This window comes from Pelobates fuscus, chromosome 1 (assembly GCF_036172605.1).
Source record: "Pelobates fuscus isolate aPelFus1 chromosome 1, aPelFus1.pri, whole genome shotgun sequence".
Classification (NCBI taxonomy): domain Eukaryota; kingdom Metazoa; phylum Chordata; class Amphibia; order Anura; family Pelobatidae; genus Pelobates; species Pelobates fuscus.
Genome location: NC_086317.1, coordinates 336,670,575 through 336,693,580, shown reverse-complemented (window position 1 = coordinate 336,693,580; position 23,006 = coordinate 336,670,575). Strand labels below are relative to the sequence as shown.

The 23,006-nt window shown below is 41.1% G+C and overlaps 1 protein-coding gene across 1 annotated transcript in view; it reads left to right on the top strand.

The window, feature by feature from the left end:
* The window catches only part of CLYBL (citramalyl-CoA lyase), a 550,109-nt gene that overhangs the window by 366,534 nt on the left and 160,569 nt on the right, over positions 1–23,006 (top strand). Inside the window, exon 3 of the mRNA XM_063425440.1 lies at positions 13,798–13,986. Coding sequence (XP_063281510.1) covers positions 13,798–13,986 — 189 coding nt within the window. The remainder of the gene's footprint in view (positions 1–13,797; positions 13,987–23,006) is intronic.

The window sequence follows — 23,006 nt, the reverse complement described above, 5'->3', positions numbered from 1 at the left end:
TCATTAGGTACATTACGCTAAGGGCAGTAGGACCATGCTCATAGGGCTTTAACAATGCTAAGTGCATGAATTGCCCTTAATAAGGCCTGCTAGTGATAGCCTGGCATACCTACCCGCATTTTGTGTGGTGCCCATAAGTGCCCATCCTCTTTAGGTCCGCCCTCCTTAGTCTCGATTTATATACCTCCCTATGTTGGGAGTAGTGTAGTTACCATTAATGATAAAGTATAAACTAGATGTGGTCAACCCACTATATCTCCTAAAAAGATATAGCTTGTTTCAAAACCTGTATAAAACTAATATGTGTACAGTATGATACAAATGCTGGTTTTCCTTTCTCTAGCCTGCACTTATATGGATACTCAAGTTCCAGACTGTTCAATCCAACACTAACTTAGAAATATAGACCTTGGGGGCGTGGCCAACCGCCGAGCTTGATGGACGCACATTAAGCCCTCTGCTTCTGACCCGAGCCTAATCCACAGCAATCGGAGAGAACCATAAAACATGGGCAATCACAGAAAACAGAATAACCCTCAAGGCAACACAGGGAAGACGCCTGTATCCAAATCGGGTTCGTTAACCCGCTATTTTAGAGAAAATCCTGACCGTGCGTCGGAGGCCGCGGCCGCGGCCCAAAACATGGCGGATATGGACTCCCCTTCGAATTCATTATCACATAGTCCCTGTTACTCTGAAAACTCACAATTAACAGATAAACAAGACGAATTAGATATTAGAACTCTGATCAAAAACTTACCATCGAAGGCTGATATCCAACAAATACAGCAAACGCTGGGAAAAATAGAAACCTCATTCCAATCCAAACTGGAAGTAATGGGCACAGACGTCCAACAGCTCAACTTACGGGTATCGGATCTGGAAGAAGAAAAAGACGTATTACAAGCCCAAATTACCAATATAGCAACAACATTGGACTCACAAATTATGAATTGGGCTGCAACCCAGAGACACATCGACGACCTCGATAATAGAGGAAGAAGAAATAATCTGAGAATCAGGGGGATACCGGAGGCCCAAGGTGAGGACATAACGCTAATACTCGCTGAGCTATTTAACCTAATCCTCGGTTCCCCCGCAGATAATCCTATATTGCTAGATAGAGCCCATAGATCTCTCCGCCCGAGAGGCATAACACAAGACTCACCAAGAGACATAATTTGTAGACTTCACTACTACAACATAAAAGATAATATAGTGAAAGCCATCAGGGACACATCACAACCCCTACTGTTCCAGGGCAACCCCATTCAAATCTTCCCAGATCTGTCATGGTACACCCTTCAGGCAAGAAGGGCCCTAAAACCTGTCACAGAATTACTCCGACAGAGAAATATTAGATACCGTTGGGGATTCCCCTTTGCGCTGATTGTAACCGCCAAGGGAATAGTTCACTCTATCACGTCATTCCTGGATGTCGCTCCATTCCTCAGAGCCCTAGACCTCCCTACCACTACGGTCATTGATTGGAATACACCACCCCCAAATCAAGACTCACTCCATCAATCCCAGCGAAATAAGTGGTCCACTCCAGCAAGAAAAAGACGACCGGATCAAAGGTTCCTTTCCCCGAACCAGAGACAGAATAGAATCCCGACTGAAAATACACCCCAGAGACAACGCCCGCAAGACATTGGAACAAACTGAAAACCGCGAAACAAACACCGAATAATTCTCCTCCTCTAAACTGAAGGGAAACATTACTTGAAAAGCAACCTATTCATCGGAACTGAGACTTATCAACTGGACCTTCATATTTTATCTCTAGTCACAACTTTTTACCTAGAGAACTTTCCTCATATGTGACTCTCACTGATATCCTACTTAGATCATTCCTAATAGAGGCTCCAGGAAACCAGGCCTCACAGGTCGTATAATAATCCCTTTTTTTTTTTCCTTTTTTTTTTCTATTTAACTGACATGTTAATTATGATTTTATGATGCCAAAGTAAGATGACGAGTATAGAAATCCTAAATAGTATCTGTTCTATTACTCTAATCGGCTAGACCAAAGCAGTAGACTGTTGTTATCTCACCCTCAGTATGTCAATATTGCTATTGTTTAGACTCTCCAATGATTGCTGATTATCTAACTGAACCACACTACAAGGCACCTGTTATTACTTATAAAGTGTAACACCTGAGTTTGCACTAGCACAGGGATATAACCGACACATAAATCTTAAGAGTAGCTCGTTGTAAACATGTTTAAACATCTATAATATTTGGTAATGAAACTACCAGGTTTTAATATCTGAGTAACATAACGCTATAGGAAATTTGCATATCTCTAACCAACCGCTAATTTAGGCGGTCTAACCCTAGAATATCTCTAAAGTAACATGTATAATGGTGTAGATACCTTCCACCATTCCTCACCAGACCTGATATGGACGAATACTGGTGACCCAACAGTCAGAACTTAGGCACAAAAGGATTATTAACTACACAATTCTTATACCCCTTAAAGTAAATACTATGTGTACTCTCTGCAGTTAACTGTCGAGGCCTTACCACCTACAATTAATCATTATGACCTTTATGGTAATCTTAATTTTTCTTTTTTTTTAACATAGAATAGGTTTCCAAAGAACGCCCTACTTAATACTAACTAGAGGAGAAATTAATTAATTGAAGTTTCTGCGGCTCCTCTCCACTACAACTAGCAAAAAAAAAAAAATATATAGGATTTAGGCTTGGGTCTCTAGCGCCAACGCTACGTTACGACCCCATTTATTTTTTGGTTCAATCTCCTGTGTCGAGACTGAACTTCATTTCCACTAGGAAAACTCATTATCTTTCTCTCCTTACCCTTACTCCTTCCTGTTTACTCTTTCTCCACTACCTCCCCCCCTCCTCCATCCTTATACTCATTCTACTTCTTCCCCTCCTTTATCCCCCCATTAGTTCTAACTTAGACCATTACTAGCGAGTCAAATAAATTCTTGTTTATCTAATAAGAGGAGATTCTACACACCACCACCAAAAACTTTACTCTTTTCTACGAGGTTATCTTTTTTCCTTTTTTTATCTTTTTTGTTAAAAAATTGTTATTAATTCTTGTATAATATAAGTGACATTACGCTATTGCTTGATACATTGTAAATATTCTGTACCAATTTTCTTTTTTTTTTTTTTTTTTCTCTTTTGGACACATTATAATATTTTTTACACTTTGTCCCACCAACAAATCGGATAGGCGATAACTTACACAGTGGAGAACCAGGATACGGACACATATCCCATTTTCCATAGACAGCTACAGTAAGATAAGCTAAGACTTGAAGTTAAACAATCCAAGTAACATCTCTCTGACGTAACAACAAACTTACGTTTGATTACGATACACTAATTCCATCTAGTCTCCTACCAAACAGCACTCCCACCCACTCCCACCACTCTCCCAGACACCAACAAATCCAAAGAAACCAAAGACGAACATGACCACCCTAAATATTCTTACACAAAATGCAAGAGGTTTAAACACCCCTGAAAAACGTAACATAGCACTTACAGACTTTAAAAGGAACAAAGCACAGATTGTGTTTATTCAAGAGACGCATTTTAAGAAAAAATCCCCACCCAATCTGCGTAATAAAGACTATCCAGTGGGCTACTTTAACCATTTCTCTGAATCCAAATCTCGGGGAGTTGCAATTCTCATAAATCAGCATTTATCATTCACTTACCAAGACCACTTGGCAGATGACTCTGGGAGATTTGTGTTTGTCAAGGGCAAAATTGGCAACACCCAGCTCACTCTGGCAAACCTTTACCTTCCCAATAAAAAACAGAATCACACTCTCACAAAAATACTACATAAACTCAACATGTTTCAAGATGGTATTCTCATTATGGGAGGTGACTTCAATATCCCTCTAGATGAGAACTTAGATACCACTTCTAAGTCTAGAAACTACCAGACCCAAACACGAACTCTACTTAAAAAATCTCTTGCCGAGGCCCAATTTTATGATAGTTGGAGAGCTATACACCCAACGCAAAAAGATTACTCCTTCTTCTCCCACCCAGCAGGTACTTACTCTAGGATTGACACCATATTCCTCCAACATAGATACCTCTCTCTTATTAAATCCGCCACGTACGGTCAGATTACATGGTCAGACCACGCCTCTATGACCCTCACCATTTCCATCCCAGCAGTAAATATGCCCTTATCCCAGTGGAAACTAAATGACCTTATCTTGAACGATAAGGAGGTATTAACAGAATTGCGTAAACTAACATCTATTTATTTCATTGAAAATACCCATCCAGACACAACCCCAATTATGACGTGGGAAGCCCACAAGGCAGTCACTAGAGGGGAACTGATTAAAGCAGCATCAATTCTAAAAAAGAACAGAGACAAAAAAGTAGAACTTCTCACCAGGGAAATTAAACACCTGGAATGTAACCACAAAAAATCTCTTACATTAGATGACTTTAAAACACTCTCAGATAAACGTTCTGAACTCTCGGCTATTCTACATCTACATGCCAAACGTAAACTATCTCTAACGAAAAACCTATATTACTCCCAAGGTGGCAAGGCCGGTAAACTTCTAGCTAGATCTATACAGACAGAAAGACAATCCTCCTTCATTCCTGAAATCAGGAAAGAAGATGGCTCCCTCTCGTGCCATATGTCAGATATTTTAGACTCTTTTCACAACTTTTACTCCCAACTATATAACCTCTCTAATACAAAACCCACGTCAGAAAGTATACTAACCTTTCTAAAATCTAGGATAAAACATACTATTCCAAGTAACGAAATTGCCTTCCTAGATAGCCCTATAACCACAGAGGAATTTTATGATACAGTCAAATCACTCCCACTAGGTAAAAGCCCAGGCCCCGACGGCTTTACAGGGAAATACTATAAAGAACTTTCACATATACTGGCACAACCTTTCATCAATGCCTACAACATGCCACACATAGCGTCACATATTCCAAACTCATCTCTCGAAGCAACCATTACAGTAATTCCTAAACCAGGAAAAGATACAACAATCTGTGGTAATTATAGACCAATTTCCCTAATCAATATCGATCTAAAGATTCTAACCAAAATCATGGCAAATAGACTCAAACCCATTATACCAACACTAATTCACCCTGATCAAGCCGGATTTGTTATGGGTAGGGAAGCTAAAAACAATACCACAAAAATTATTAACATTATTCACTGGGCCCACACACACAAGACTCAAAGTGCTTTATTGGCTATTGATGCCGAGAAAGCCTTTGACAGGGTTAATTGGTCGCTGCTGAAATATACCCTTAGATTCTTAAATTTCGGAGACAGATGGCTGGAATGGATCAATATGATCTACTCTAAGCCTACAGCAAAACTGAGAATCAACGGTCAACTCTCAAAATCAGTGAGCATAACAAACGGCACGAGACAGGGGTGCCCTCTATCACCACTATTGTTTATTCTAGTCCTGGAACCATTCCTCCAAGGTATAAGGGATAATAACTTAATACAGGGAATTCAAGTCAAAAAACAGAACTACAAAGTCACCGCTTTCGCAGACGACCTTCTCTTCACCATTTCAAACCCAATAACGACTATTCCTGCCATCATTACAGAAATGGAAACATACGGCAAACTTTCATTCTTTCAAGCCAACCTTACTAAATGTGACCTAATGCCTATTTGTTCATCAGATCAGACAAATAAAGCTATTAGATCCCAATTCCCCTTCAACTGGACAACCAAATCAATTAAATATTTAGGAATTCACATTCCCAGCATTCTAGATAATACCTACGCGATTAACTTCCCACCGCTGATAGACGACATCACAAAAGACCTTACTAGGTGGCATAAACCTTGTTTTAGCCTACTTTGTCGTGTTAATATTCTTAAAATGAATATCCTTCCACGAATACTTTATCTCCTCCAAACTATCCCACTCAAAATTCCTACGAAATTCTTCGTCACTGTCAAATCACTCTTCCTCAAGTTTATTTGGTCTCACAAACCTCCCAGACTAGCATACCAAACCTTGATAAAAAGAAGGGAACAAGGGGGCCTAAACCTTCCAGACATAGAAACATATTACAAATCTACTCACTTACAAAGAATCTATGAATGGAATAGAAACCACACTACACTCCAATGGGTCACTTTGGAAAATAGCTTTTTGGACCTTCCACTCCAGGTTTATACCTGGCTTCAAGATATTCCCCAACTCACAGGGAATTTATTTAAACACCCAACAATATCTCCTACATTCCGCATATGGCTCAAACTGAGGAAACACACAAATATCTCTCCCTTCCCCTCCCCAATTTATCCTCTAACGCTAAATCCTCTTATGCATAAAGGAATATCAGGAAAACAATTTGGCTTTAAATTCACGGGACCCTACCTGAAATTAAATGAGGCCTTAAACGGGAAGGAGCTTAAACCATTGCGAGATCTCACCAAATCTGACTCACACACAGGGATTCAATCCTTCTTCTATGATCAACTAAAACACTTCATCAAATCCCATTGTCTCCTACCAGAGGGCAATAGACCACTCACTAGACTCGAAACGATCTGCACCACTCACCCTCCAAAGATAAAGACTCTTTCAACGTTCTACATCATAATTAGAGAGGCATACACTCAAACTCCCCCGACTTTTACACTAAGATGGACAGAGGAACTCTCTACCAACATTACTGAAATGCAATGGAAAAACATCTTTAATACCGTACATAAATCCACTATCTCAACTCACGCTCAGGAATGTAACTACAAAAGAATAATCCGCTGGCACAATACTCCGGCCAAACTCAGCAAGTTCTATCCCGCAACATCCCATCTTTGCTGGAGATGTCAAGCTCCTAATGCACACCATGCTCATATCTGGTGGCAATGCCCGATAATTAATAAATTCTGGTCGAGAATCCACAGAATTATCCAGTTAATTTTCCATAAAACTTTCATCATCGACCCAAATCACTATATCTTTCTATTACCCCCGCCCGATCTTAAATCACTAGAGTTGATTTTGTTCCGCAACCTGGTCATGGCAGCTTCCCAATTGATCCCCAAACTCTGGAAACAAGCCGACTCCCCCTCAATCAGGGAATGGATAACGAAAGTGGAAGATATTAAATTGATGGAGGGAATAACCTCTTCCAAAACAGGGAGACATGCTAAATACCTTTCCATCTGGGATCCTTGGTCCAAATACACCCGTTCTCACCTTCGACCAACTTACTGTAAATTCCTCACTCCCCTCTCCTCATAACGCTCCCAACCCTTACTTTTTGACTCAACATGTCACCCAGATTCTTGGTTCTCCAACGTATTCAAAATGTTCATTCAAACACCCACACCTACATATACCTTCTATCACTGATGTTAAAAAACTGTATTTACTCATGGTGTAGCAGGACTCTACTATGGCAAGGGCTATAAAGTAGAAACCCTAAACAAAGTCTTCACTGTCAATACACTTGACTTGCTTTTCATGGGCAAACAGCTATCATCTAACCACCTTGCTATTAGAGTGCTCTCAAACACTACTTCTTATTTCAACCTCTACTTTTGCATGAGACGACACCTTCACATAACACAACCCATTGCATATGATTCTTGCTCATGTTATAATATTATATTCTCCTTGCCTAACCATCCTCACTCTAGAATTACTTGTAAAATGGTACACTGTTGAAGCTATATGTCATCTTATAAGTTGTAATGTATTAACTTATTACTGTTTTATTAACTAAGTTGTTTAGAAAATGCAACCTCGATGTTTACTCGCTTTACCAAAACATTTTTTGTATTTGTATACTTATAACCCAATAAAAATTTATCAAATAAAAAAAAAAAAAAAAAAAAAAAAGAAATATAGACCTTTTACATATCCTGGAGGACTCCCCTGGCCTGTATGTGCAATCACCACTCTGTGTTGCAACGTCTTCAGGCATCCGAGATGGTTATTGCACTTTTCAATGTAGTTTTATATTTCCCATCAAACAGTTGCGAATCATCACTTCCATATTTCTTTAAAGTATCCTAATTACTGGCAGGCAGGGCCTTGTAAAGCAGTACCCTACGGGCTATTGCGCTCTCTGAAAGTGGTCTGGGAGATTTTTACTGATCTGACATGACATCTGTAAGCTACTGTTTCCTCACTCTTTTAAACTGGGACCATATTTTAAAAACCTCTACTCAAAGTCAGTTTTATGTTCATCTGTTTTACATCTGCTGTCATATGTTGTCTCGATGATTAGTATGGTAATAGAAATTTTATTCGTGTCGGCCTTGTTTTGCCCTTAGGATTACTATGTAGCACTCTGAAACTAACTAACCAGACATTCCCAATGCTTCCCAACAGGTTTAGATGGAGCATATCCCAGAAACATGTGTCTCTTCTTTTAGCATGTCACACTTATATTAACTTTTTATTGTATCCCATTTACTATTTATTTTTGCAAGTATAGGTCTCTGCCATTATGTGTATGTGTGGATTCAAACATTTGCATTCCTTGCATTTTGAGTAAGAATTTACGTTAAAGGTAAAGCAAAACCTAGATGTGACTTTTAAATGTGAAATTAAATCTGCAATATAGTGCTGTGCTATTAATTATGTAAAATTGTATATAATTATACACGTATAGCAATATATAGTTTGGATATAGATAGAAAGGGACACTCATAAGACATCTTGAAAAAGCAAATGTATTCCATCGTCAAAATAACATTTGGCGGGGGGCGGGGCCGGACCGCCATGCTGGCAGGTCGCACAACTGAACGGCTCCTGCAAATATTCTCAGTTTTCGCTTTAAAAAACGAAACAACACCTACCAAAAGACTGAACACGGCAGCCCTGTGTGAGAAGACACCCCGGTTCCGAGGAGAGGCTTGTAGCACAGCTCTAGTCCCTCGGAGGGACGCTCTCCGTCTCCCGCGATGGGGAGCGCTCGGGCAGTGAGTGGAATGGACGGCCGCCATCCCGCTATCCTGCCCGCCGGCGGTCGGAACATTGCATGAGGCTATGGGGGTCCGGCCCTGTCCCCCCCCCTCTGGGCCGGCGGGGGTGATCCCGGTCCCCACCCTGGGCCCACCGATGTGCGGACACACCAACGTGCCAGGAGGCGACAGTGCAGATCCAACGCTCGGAGGCCGCACCAAAATGGCGGAGACCGCATGGCAAGTAACCCACGCCAAAGAGAATAAAGGAGCACTCGCCACACAACAGCCTACATGGGCCATGAAGACACCGGCAAATACCTGCTGAGACCCATTCTGGGTCACACCACGCGGTGCATGAGCAGCCAGAAACCAAGCTGACACAGGACTGGCGGCAAGGTACACGACCGGCGAGGACCTCACAGTCCTGACCACCCAAGCGAGCTCACAGAAGGAGCTGTACCCAGCAATGAAGTCTTGCAAGCTGAGCCTACCCAAAACTAGAGGAGACCGACGCACTCGGACCGACAGCCCGTAACCGCGAGGTCCAACCCGACAACCAACACGGCAGCAGGGTCCTGGCTCCCACAAGAGGCAAGCACAGGACTAAAAACCGCAAGTACACCACCTGGGGACTGTCACCAAGCCACTTGCCTGGACTGTGTCTAACATGGCAGCACCCTGGCTCCCTTCCCTCTGCAGCCCACATATTTCACAGGCAGATCCCACAGCAATAAAACACTGGCCTCTGTCTGGCAGCTGGGGGGTTAACCTGGGGTGGAAAAAACCCAAGCATGAAGAAAGCTACTCACCTTCAGGCGATGGACTCTTGCATTCCACCTGTGTTACCAGTTTCTGAGTACTAGCCTGCTAAACAACCTTTATAGCAACCTAAAAGCATTTTCACATATACCCCTTGCTGGCAGTACCTAATACTAGCAAAGCGCAGGGTTTTCTATATTACAACACTACCACTATGTCTATAATACATGTGCATGTTAAGCTTTTTCTAACTCATCACAGTACCTACAGACCACATAGAAGCACATAGCCTGGGACTAAATCCCATGAAGCTCAGACACCTCACACAGCGAGCTAATCACCAGTTTTATGCAGGTCATGCCTTTTTGATATAATTACTTGAGTTATTTATGTTGTTTATACAGTCAAGACCTGCAACCAAACAAGTACAAACAGCGGGACTATCACTATATATAAAAAATGTGCTGAGACCATATTGCCACATATATGTCTGATTGTATTATCTCTGTACTTGCATACGCCGTTGAGGCAGTGTGAGACGCATTGTTATTTCTTGCACAACAAAAAATAAAGAATTAAAAAAAAAAAAATAATAACATTTGGCATCAACGTTTCGGACCTCACCTTTCTCAAGATAACTGAATTCTAAACAATTGTACAATATAAGGTATAATCAATAATTGCATTGATAACACAACCTATTTACCACACCTCTGTGCTTCTTCACCATGGGGAACCAGAAATATAGGAAGACCTGTGCACTTGTGTATAGTTAGCTGCAGGTGCTGATGAGAATATCACACTTGCTGGAACAAAATCAAAACGAACAGTTTTATATGTGCAAATCCACGCACTCATTAGTGTACAATAAATAGAGAGTGCTCGGGAGAATTCCATTGTAATGGAAAAACTGATTCCCGGCTTGGAATTCAGACCTTTCCTGCTACATCATCTGACTTTTCTCTTGCCCTGTACCGACTGGACATGTAGATATAACTTTCTCTGACTAGTTTTTTTAGGGTTAGGGTTAAGGCTAGGGTTACGGTAACTGTTAGGGGGTAGGGTTATGGGGTAGGGTTATGGGGTAGAGTTAGGGGTAGGGTTATGGGGTAGAGTTAGGGGTAGGGTTATGGGGTAGAGTTAGGGGTAGGGTTATGGGGTAGAGTTAGGGGTAGGGTTATGGGGTAGAGTTAGGGGTAGGGTTATGAGGTAGAGTTAGGGGTAGGGTTAGGGTAAGATTAAGAGTAGAGTTAGGGGGTAGGGTTATGGGGTAGGGTTAGGGAATTGCCGAAGTCTCGAATTCCTGAATTTCGGAAGTGCCGAATTCCCGAAGTCCTGAATTTCGTAAGTACCGAACCGAATCAATTTTTTTGCCCATGCACATTCCTACCAGTAACCAGTCCATTTAATGGGGAAAACCATATCAATTGTAGTAAATGTTGGAGATGGCAGAGAGTGTTTCATAACTAAAAGAAATGCTTAGCGACAGGATTGTCTGTTGTCTGTTGTGTCATCCCTCAACACCGTCCACATATGTAGTTCCTTAATATCAGATAATTTCCCAAAATGTAAAGATTACATATTTCAATAAAAACAAAAATAAAGGGTTTACTCCTACACTATACAACTTGTTTAAGACTGTAGGTAACACAGCCTGTGCAGTGAAAACATCCTCTCTTTGCAGAGATACTTTTAAGCTAATTCATGTCATAGCAGTGGTGAGGGTCCATGTACATCACATATCAAAAGAGTAATCTATTTGAAAAGGCAATGTGCTATCACTATGTATAATGCGCTGGTTATCACTGATTGACTTTTTATTATTTTAGGGGCAGTTGTGTGTTTCATTATACACACAATTTAGGTGTGTATCTAGGTTTCCTTATTTTCTAATTTTATATTTGTTGTCTAAACATGTTCCTTTTGCTTTATCCAGATGGTTGCACACATTTTTCATCACATATTCTTATAGGTTAAAGGGCCATTATTTCGTCCCCTGGACGAGCCAAGTATTGGCGAAACGCGCGTCGGGACGCCTGTGTATTTATTTTAGCTAGAAATGGAGCTTGAGACTAGGGACCGATAAGAAGCCTTTCTAATATATCTCTCCAGACAATTCTCTAGCATAGCAAGATTGACTGCATTTTAGTTGTTTCTACCTCCAGCGGCAGGGACAGTTAGCAAGTAGGATTTTCGTATTGCAACGGAGGGGTTGGGAGTTTTGATAACGATTTCTATATATTTGCTTTTCTCCTAGCCACTATCAGCCGAATTTTTGTAAACGAATCCTAACAGACAGCTGCTTTAGGTCCTTTAGCTGCTGGGACGTTTTCTTTAGCAATTACCAGGAGGTTTTTGTCACATGAAACTATCTCCAGGGTGGCATAATGTTGGTTTCTGAGGATTACCTGGCTCCCCCTTTTTTTGGGGGAGCACAGATATAATTGATGTACGGATTTATTCTCTACTATTATATTTTGTTTTTGTTTCTTTTGATCACTGTATTTATTTTTCTCCTCAACCAATAACCACTTTTGTTGCTATTAGACCAAGGCAATCTAGCCTCATTAGTACTTATTCGAATGGTCTGTTGATCACATCCCTTATTTTAACAATTTTCTTTAATTTCAAATTTCATATTTGATATCTTGTTTTAATTGTTTCATTAAAGGTTATATTTTAAGATTTATATACATGTGTGAGTGTGGGTTGCTCTCAATATACTAGTTCCATATAGAGAGTTGAGAGTGAAAAATTCCCTTTGGGCACTTCTCCTCCTCATTTTTGGATAACTAGTATACATTTCTCTACTTTTCTAATGTAATTATTTCGTATGCTTTCCACCTCTACTCCAGGGGAATACTGATCTAACCAATCCATATCCTATCCCTAGGAATGTAGCAAACATGCACTGGGTATGCCTTGTGTTTAAAGAGAGCTGGAAGATATCGTTACTTTGCAACATCTGACAGTGAGAGAAGATAGGGAGTCTGATCAGTGTTATTCGTGCAGTTGCATTGTCTGGTTTCTTACTCCTGCTGCTGCACAGTGATGCTATGTATCTTACATTAGTGGACTGTTCTGAAACTGAGAAGGATGGGTAAGAGGGAGGGGGGATGAGGCTGAAGATACTTTCCTAGCTCAGGGGCGTGTCCAACAATGCAATCTGACCAAGTTTATAGTAAGTCTATAAATGTTTATTACATACTTTTAAATGTTTTTCTTGCTTTATTTTGGACGGCTTGCTGGTTTAAAAAAAATAATTGACAAGTAATACATGTCTATTTAAACATATTTTTTCATTGTATCCATGTACCAAGAGTATTTAACAAATGTTTTTTATACGTGTACAAATTGTTCATATGGAAAAAACTGGATGAATAAAACTGTAAAAACTCATGCAGATTTGTCAAAGCTCATTGCTCTTTTGAATAATGTTTTAGGTCCATTCTTGGGCCTCATGTGGTAATATTATCGATTTGATCATATATTAAGAGTTTATTCACATTAGGATTATAAGGAATTTTAAAAAATTATATATATATATATATATATATTTTTTTTTTTTTAATTCTGTGGGAAGGAGCACATGTTGGCACAATAAAAAGTTGAGCTCCAAAAGAGGTATTTAATATCTTGAAATATTTCAAAGACAGGTTATGATTAAAATAGTGTAGCTGTGGGTTTGACACACTAACAGAGTGACTGCCATCACTAAAAGAGGAGAACCAGAGTGTTCTATATTGTTCATGAAATATTTAAATATTTTCCAATTCTCCCAGAAAGGGTTACGATGAAGTGGTTATTGCACAGCAATACACACAATTATATGTACAAAGCATTCTGTTATATCTCAATATTATATGAAAACGCATCTTTCTTCAAATACTGACCATGAAATCAGCAGAAAAAGTTATACCAGGAAGTATAGACTGTGCTTTCTTCCATGTTTATGTCCTGTGATGTTTTTAAACTGACTCGTTGACATTTTTTTATTACCATAATAACATTTTTTTTTTTAATAGTACTATCTACTAGGTATGATTGCCATATGCATAATATTACCCATTTGTGCTTGTTTTTAGGCTGAAGCCAGAAAAACCATTGTTAAAACTCTGGAAGAATTTGACCTTGGAGATACTGAGAAGTGTGTCAGGATTAACTCTGTGTCCAGTGGCCTTGCAGAAGAGGACTTAGAGGTTATTCTGCAGTCCAGAATACTACCTTCTTGTTTGATGTTGCCAAAAGTTGAAAATTCAGACGAGATAAAATGGGTACGTACCACTGCACATCATTATCTATATGAGATTTCGGTTAAACAAAAAAGAAGACACAACATCCAGTGGAAGAAAATAAATGAATACAATCTTGCACTAGAGTTGGCGAGGTTGCAGGGTATAAGGGCATAACCCAATGAGTATAATATAGAAGCGAAGAGACTGAGAAAGGGATGACAGAAAGGTCCTCCCTACCATCAGTCCCTATACCCCAGGATAGAAGTGTTCATAATCATGGCTTCAAAAATTGCCAGTATAGAACATAAATGAAATATGTAAAATAATAAATTTTATTAACCCCTTCTAGGGAAGATAGTGAACAAACAAAATAAATAATAAAAGTGTATATACATTGAAGAAGTGTAAAAAATAGAAATTGTCTGTAGCACGACACACCTTATTATCACAGTAATTTGTGACACAATCTCAGCGGCTGAAATAGCTATCGGTGTGTATATTGTGAGATCGTAACAATCTCCCTGGTTATTTATTTTGTTTGTTCACTATCTTCCCTAGAAGCGGTTAATAAAATTTATTATTTTACATATTTCATTTATGTTCTATACTGGCAATTTTTGAAGCCATGATTATGAACACTTCTATCCTGGGGTATAGGGACTGATGGTAGGGAGGACCTTTCTGTCATCCCTTTCTCAGTCTCTTCGCTTCTATATTTCGGTTAAACAAACTTCATTATTGAATGCAAATGGCTAGGAATTTCAAAACCCTATTAAATAGGAATGTTATATACTTTGGAGTGTGTTGTCATTTAAATGAGCCATAGTGGGTCCAGGCACAGAACTTCAGACTGTAGACACTGGACAAGTCATCGTGCCGAATTTACACTTTACATGTTTATGGATGTTGGAAAAATTATCGCTGATCCTGAGATGTATTTTTTCCAGATTTGCTATCTGTGCTGATTTAGCATGAATACATTAAAACTTTGCTGTGAAATCAGTAAGTTTTATAGGACTTCTTCTTGCAGCCATATTGTAATGACTTTGCATTCATTACAGAGCAGTAATATTGTAGAACTGTTAATGGTGGTTTGCATACTTACAGTATGGGTACGGCAATTTACTTCATAACCCACATGTTTAACGTAAAGTAATGTGTGCACTTGAGGCTCTTGACTGTACGTTCTCTTGACTCTCACTCCAAGTGCATGGCTGACACAAACCATGTGGTCTATATCACAGCATGTACACTATGTGTAAGTTTAAATGGCACTCAATTAAATGGCGACCATGTTTCTTTTGAAATGGCACAGAAATATTGTAAGGACACTGTTCAGTAGAGGGCAGTGGTATTGTATCATCTGTAATAATGGTTTGCATCCTTAGAGCATTAGTAAAGCAGTGTGCTGCCAAGCTATGTGGATACTGTAACCCAGTGGTTCATAAGCTTTTTTTTACAGGTCATTGACTTGGCAGCTCATTTTTTAATTTGTAAAATTGACCGGTTCTTCAGTTATATTCTAAATTTAAATTTTATAAAAATTTTAAATGTGTCTGACTGGGAAAAGCAGAGCTACTACAATAAATCATCATTTATTGTTGTTCGCATCATGGTACCTGGTGAATATAATGTGCCAATTCAAGCTGTTGGGGATCAGCTAAAACTACATGTTGACCAATGGTGACCCATGATGATATTAGACTGTGATCTCCATGAGGTGTTTAAGGAGTCTGGTTGATCTCTACATTAGTTATTTTTTTGTTTTGTTTTTAAAGGGGGTAGGTCATAAAGTGATTATTGCTACTCGGTGTCCCACTATAAAATTAGTAGCTGATAAAAAAATTGGAGCACAATGACACGATGATGCAACATGGCGTCCACACGTTTGGCGCGTTGTGGGTCGAGGCGTTGAAGGGCTGTGTTGGGGACTTCAGGGAAGTTTGCCGATGAGCAGGTAGTTTGTACAGACCACAAGAGGAGACAGGGAGGTGCTCACAGACTGAAGGTCTTGGCAGCAGATGTTGGGGCTGAGTGCTGGAGATTGAAGGTCAATGGGAAGATCTTTCAGAGCTCCACATCAAACTCAAGACGCCAGACGTGAGGTTAAAAAAACATGACGACCAGGTTTGTTGTGCATTATTTAAGTTGTTGGGCTATGAGAGATGAATGCTTCAATAATAAATTGAAAAACTGAGTTTACCCTCTACAAATTGTTTCAAGATATGCATAACCAATAAGCTATTTGGAAACCAGTGACATTTTAGCACATTTTGCTTATGATTTAATATTAAGTTACTATTATACTTCAAACTAGGAAAGTTTGATATATCATACTCACATATGTTCAATTGCTGGAAGTCGGAAACTGAGGTGAACTTTGAACGCCCATATCAATTGAATTAAATACATGGAGGAAACTTCATCTTTCCGTTTATACCTTCCTAAATTGAACAGATATTCCTTGTAAAATCAACTGAAAATAAATATATATATATTTAGCTCGACTATTTTCATGTATCTAATGCAGGGGTTCCCAATATACTTTTCCCGTGAAACCCTTTGACATGGTGTATCAACATTGTTTGACACACAAACACATACAAACTCCCTAACAGACACACAATTTTTTTTTTTTTTTTACATTTTATTCCAACCAGTTCCCCTACCTTTGGTAGTGCTGGCATGGAGTATCTGGGGTCCAGTGGGGCTGCTGAGCGGCTGGTGTGCTGAGCGTGCAGTCCCTGGGGTCCAGTGGGGCTGCTGAGCGGCCAGCGTGCGGGCGGCGAGGGAGCAGTGATCTCCCTGCTCAGCTCCCTTGCGTGCCTCTTAGCGATGCCGGAGCCGAAGTGACGTCATATTCCGGCTCCAGCATCACTGCCGTACACACGAGGGAGCTGAGCAGGGAGATCACTGCTCACTGCTCCTTAGCCCCCCGTGGCCATTTTATTTTTTTAACTTTTGGCAGAACCCCAATTGGTGTTCCGCGGAACCCTGGGATCCCCAATTGGGAAACGCTGATCTAAAGTTTTATTAATTTAGGGAAGAAGGAAGGAGAAGAATGAAAAAGGAAATTTGTAAAATCTTTTTGTGCTAACATAGAAGACTGCCCTTATCTATATAAGTTATAAAATACACAAGGGAAAAATGGATGACCGAGTCTTTAATCTTCCTCAGTGCTGCTATCAAACTAAATCCCATTTGGAAGCTGTGAAGAAAAAAAAACTACAAGTTTACAGCAAGAAAACAAAAGAATTCTAGTATGTTAGATGAAGTCTCAAATGATCCTCCAGTCTCACAACAGGGTATCTCTGGAATGTTGGATAATTTATACCAAAAAAATATAAAGCAGGATTTTGAAGAGAATATCCAAGACTTGAAGAAAGAAATTGGACAACATTCCACTGCACTTATTGCCCAAGCAGCAACAATGGATAAAATCCAAGTTGAATATGATTCTCTACAAGAAATAAATTTACAGATGGATGAGAGAATCAAATACTTGAATAAATTCACAGACCTAGAAGATAGGTCTAGAAGGACAAATCTCAGAGTTCATAGAGTACTGGATTCAATTACTCAAGACCACATGGGTCCATACCTGCAGAGATTATTTGATTCCCTGATAACTCCATTACAACTTGAATTGAACCCAGTTGAAAGATTTTATTGTGTCTCTAGATGGTCAATATCCAAGAGATGCCTCTATTTTGTTTTCAATATCCAAGAGATGCCTCTATTTTGTTTTATTCAAAGTTTTTATTGTAGAGTATCAATAGTGTAGAACAATTAGTTATCACTTGGTACAAGAAACTGTAACATCTTTACACTAGTAAGTAAATACACATGGGATATTTACGAAATAGCACAAAAGTATATAGATTATTCTTCACAAAGCTGTCCTAGATATAAATCCAGAAGATTAAGTACCGCAAGATTTATAATGTGTACAACCCATACATCGTCTGTCTCCATCGTATCAAATGAATAATTGAAATACTTATCCTGTGGCGAACGTAACCTCACCACGCGCTTCTGGAAGAGCCTGCTTGCCAGCCTCTTGCCCCAGGACTACGGGCTGTGCAAAAAGAACTGCAAAATAAATTTTAAAAGACTCCGTTTGTTTGGGTTCCCTGTGCTGTTCGGGAGCTGAACCGATCCACGAACTAAAGACCACCCGGGAGCTTGTTAAACATTATTGACACCTTGTAACGATTCTGCCAGCAGTGTTCGTCTGGGTGGCCGCCGTTCATATGCCCGAACACGTGGTGCATGGAACTAAAATCGGACACTTGACCTCCGCGAACACTGCTGAACTTCCATCCCGCCTGCGTTCAGTACTTTACATACTGGAAGAGCGCTGTTCGGTGGAATCATTCATCTGAATGAGGTGAACAAGCTCCACATTATACTTATGGATTATGTTCGGTATTTTGGTTGCTTGGAACTTGGTTGCATGGAACTGTTTTGGGCATAGGATCATGTGTGTGGCCGATCAAAACTTTAGCCCAGTGGCAATTTGGCTGTGTTTGTGGGATCTGAGTGCTTTTCGGATATGTTGGGCGGCCAGATCTAGGTTATCCGGGGATGTATAGACTGTGGGAAATATGTATTTTTAAGTGTTTTTAATATTTTGTACTTTATGCTGAATCACTGTGACACTGTATTTTATGGCACATAGGGTGTGGGTGTGGTATGGGTGTGTTTATGGGTGTGTCACTGTGCTCAGATTTTGTATATAAGTGAGCCATTTGGCTGCAACAAACAGACTACTCCACAGCATTAATCCTCAGCTCATGTGTGGGAGGGAACAGCTATACTTGCTCTTTTACTGGCTATACTGCGATACTCTCTTGGAGGAGAGGTCTTCCCACTGGGAGCTGGATCCAGGTGTTAGTCCAGGGTGGGAAGGGACGACGAGACCCCAGCCAAGCTGCGGCGGCTACAGTGCTTATGGTATCCGGTGCGGTGCTTATGGTTCTTGGCAACTACCAGGAAGCGCGATTGGTGAAGGTACCCAGTCGGGGTGCCAGGCAGTCTGCCACAGATTCAAAACTTCATTATTAACCAAGATTTCTGCAGTGTACAGTGATACCTCGGTTCACGAACTTAATTCGTGAACTGACTCTGGTCGCGAACCGAATTGGTCGTGAACCGAGGCACATTTTCCCATAGGGTTCAATGTAAATCCGGTTAATCCGTGCTGACTTTTTTTGGGGGGTTTTTGAAGCCCAAAAATATGAAACAAATGACAATACACATTAGTAAAGTACAGTATACTGTAGTTATTTATTAAGAGAGGACAGTAAGGTGGGAGGCAGTTATTGTTTGGGGGGAGAGTCCCCCTCCATAAGGACATCAGGGAGATCTTCTTCAGGGGTTTCCTCTCTCCTTTGTCTCCTAGCTGCAGGCTCAGTTTGTCTGAAAAATCTGTCCAATGTCACTTGTCTCTTTCTGCGCTGCATAACCCTCCGGAAATGAGAGACCACATTATCATTCATGAGATTTAACACTCTGTTTGTGACAGTAATGTTGGGGTGGTGCTTTTCAAAGAAATCATGGCACTCATTCCATTTTTGCATAATGGATTTTATGGCATCACTGCTAACCTCCTCCCTTTCTTCTTCCTCCTCAGTGGAATGCTCCTCAAGAAGTGCCTTCTGCTGCTCACTGTGGAGTTCATAAAGTTCTTCCGTGGTCAGCTCCTCCCTATGTTCCTCAACAAGCTCTTCCACATCAGCACCATCAACGTCCAGACCCATATTCTTGCCCATGGACACAATTTCCTCCACTACCTCTGCATCAGACCCTTCTAAGTCATGTTCACGTTCAGCGACACATTCTGGCCACAGTTTCCTCCAGGCTGAATTTAGGGTTCGGGAAGTGACCTCTTCCCAGGCTTTGTCAATGAGGTTAATGCAGTGGACAACATTGAAATGTTTCTTCCAGAATTCTTTCAAAGTCAAGGATGTCTCTTCAGTGACATTAAAACACCTAGTGAAGAGCGCCTTTGTGTACAGCTTCTTAAAGTTGCAGATGACTTGCTGGTCCATGGGCTGCAGAAGTGGTGTTGTGTTGGGGGGGAGGAACTTTACCTTGATGAAGTCATACTCAGCATCCATATCATCCACCAAGGCTGGAGGGTGTGCTGGGGCATTGTCCATCAGAAGAAGGCACCTTTCAGGCAGCTGGTTATCAGAAAGATATTTTCTGACGGTGGGTGCAAACACCTCGTGCAGCCATTCCATAAACAATTGCCTTGTGACCCAAGCTTTGGCATTGGCTCTCCACATGACGGGCAGTCTGGCCTTGTTCACATTTTGTTCCCTAAATGCACGAGGGGTCTGAGAATGGTACACCAGTAGTGGTTTAATTTTCAGATCGGCGCTTGCGTTGGCACACAGCAAAAGGGTCAATCTGTCCTTCATGGGCTTGTGCCCTGGTAGGGCCTTTTCCTCCTGTGTGATATAGGTTCTGTTCGGCATTTTTTTCCAGAAGAGCCCTGTTTCATCACAGTTGAACACTTGTTGAGGGACGTATCCTTCTGTCTTCATGAATTCTGCAAATTCTAACTTGTAAGCTTCTGCTGCGGCCTTGTCAGAACTGGAAGCCTCACCATGTCTAATCACACTGTGGATGCCAGTTCTCCTGCGGAATTTTTCAAACCACCCTCTACTGGCTTTAAATTCGTCACTTGCTGCACTTGTAGAGGGGCTTCTTTGCTGTAAATCACTGTGCAATTTCCTGGCTTTCTCACAGATCATAGCTTCACTTACACTATCACCTGCCAGCTGTTTCTCATTCAACCACACCAACAAAAGTTTTTCCACCTCTTCCAGCACTTGTGTCCTCTGCTTGGTTAACATTGTTACTCCTTTTGCAACATCAGCTCCTTTGATGGCGGCTTTGTTTTTCAGAATAGTCGAAATTGTTGACTTTGCCATCTTGTACTCCGAAGCCAGATCAGTCACACGAATACCACGGTCATGCTTTTCTATAATTTCCTTCTTCAGCTCAATGGTTATTTTCTTCACAACCTTGCTGTCACCTTTACTACTGCTGTGCACTTTCTTTTTGCCACCATGCTTGCGCTGCACATTCTTGTCACTTGCATTTCCACTTTGCACATTGTCACCTGCATTTCCACTTCGCACATTGTCACTTGCATTTCCACTTTGCACATTGTCACTTGCATTTCCACTTTGCACATTGTCACTTGCATTTCCACTTTGCACATTGTCAACTGCATTTCCACTTTGCACATTGTCAACTGCATTTCCACTTTGCACATTGTCAACTGCATTTCCACTTTGCACATTGTCACTTGCATTTCCACTTTGCACATTGTCACTTGCATTTCCACTTTGCACATTGTCAACTGCATTTCCACTTTGCACATTGTCAACTGCATTTCCACTTTGCACATTGTCACTTGCATTTCCACTTTGCACATTGTCACTTGCATTTCCACTTTGCACATTGTCACCTGCATTGCTGTTCTTGTCACCTTTATTGCTGCTCCGCACTTTCTTCTTTCCACTATGCTTCTTGGGAGCCATATTGGGTGTCCAGTGAACTGTACAGTATGTACTGTATGGGATAAAATACAGTATAATCACTTATAATGCTTGCAGAGTACAGTACTTCTTTCTGTGTACTGTATGTACTGTATGTGATAAAATACAGTATAATCACTTACTGTACTGTATAATGCTTGCAGAGTACTTCTTTCTGTGTACAGTATGTACTGTATGTGATAAAATACAGTATAATCACTTATAATGCTTGCAGAGTACTTCTTTCTGTGTCTCTTATTCTTGCTTCTTCTCTCCACGGTCTTCCTACAGGAAGTCCCGACCATGTGACAGCCTGAAATTAGCATTAAAATGGTTCGTGAACCGAGGCGGAGTTCGTGAACCGGAGCATATTTTTACGAACTTTTCTGTTCGTGAACCGAGGCGGAGTTCGTGAACCGGAGCATATTTTTACGAACTTTTCTGTTCGTGAACCGAGTTGTTCGTGAACAGAAGCGTTCGTGAACCGAGGTATCACTGTATTCTGATTAGTGTGTGAGAGTATCTTATCCTCTGCAGAGTATAAAATTTACTGACCCCTCCCGGTCACCAGCCAAGGATCCCCCTGTCAGGATCGGGACAGGGATCCAACACGCAGAGTACAAAGAGTAGCAGATACGTATACCGGACCTTAGAATGGCCGGACTTAACGTAATACTACGTATAGAATGGCCAGGGACAAGCCGAGGTCGAGGAAACGAGAAGACAGGTAAGCGAGAGACAAGCCGGGTCAAGGATAACAGAGAAGACAGGTAAGTAATAACAAAGCCGGGTCAGAACCAAAAGACAGGAGAATACAAGAGCACTGTGTGACTAGACTGGCTAGAACCACGACAGGGCAATGAGCAAATGCTGAGAGCTCCCTTAAATACCCTGGTTCTAGAGACTAATCACGCCTCCGCCGAGACCTGATTCGTGTCCGGGATTTGACTGACAGGTCGGGCTAGAATAGCGTCATGACGTCGACTATTGAGCGTCACGTTACAAAAAGGCATAGTTCTCTCGCGGCCGGCGTTTACATGCGCGAGGGGACCGCGAGGAACGGGAGAATCATGCCGTCTGGATGGAAAAACGTCTAAGTCTCTACCCGTCTCAGGGGTAGAGACTACAGGTACCCTGACACCCCCTAGCTCCCCCATCAGTGCAAAGATCAGTAGGGAAAGACTGTGCGGCCAACCTAAGTGGGCCCCTCAATGCAGTGGGGGAGAGTCTCCCCCTCAAATGTCCAGGAGGATAAAAGAGAATGTCGGGAGCCAAGAGTATTGAAGGGAGATGTAGGAGGAAAGAGGAAAAGAAGAGACCATGGGGAAAAAAATAAAATAAAAATTTAGGCGGAGTGGTCCATAGTAGTATCCCCTTTGGGGTTTTCCCCCCGCCCCATCTCACTCCCCTCCCCCCACTCAGTCCGCAACCCCTATCTCTGAGCAAGATAGCGTCGCTGGTAGGAAGAGGTTAGTCTTTGTCTGCTCGCCATTACTTCCGTCT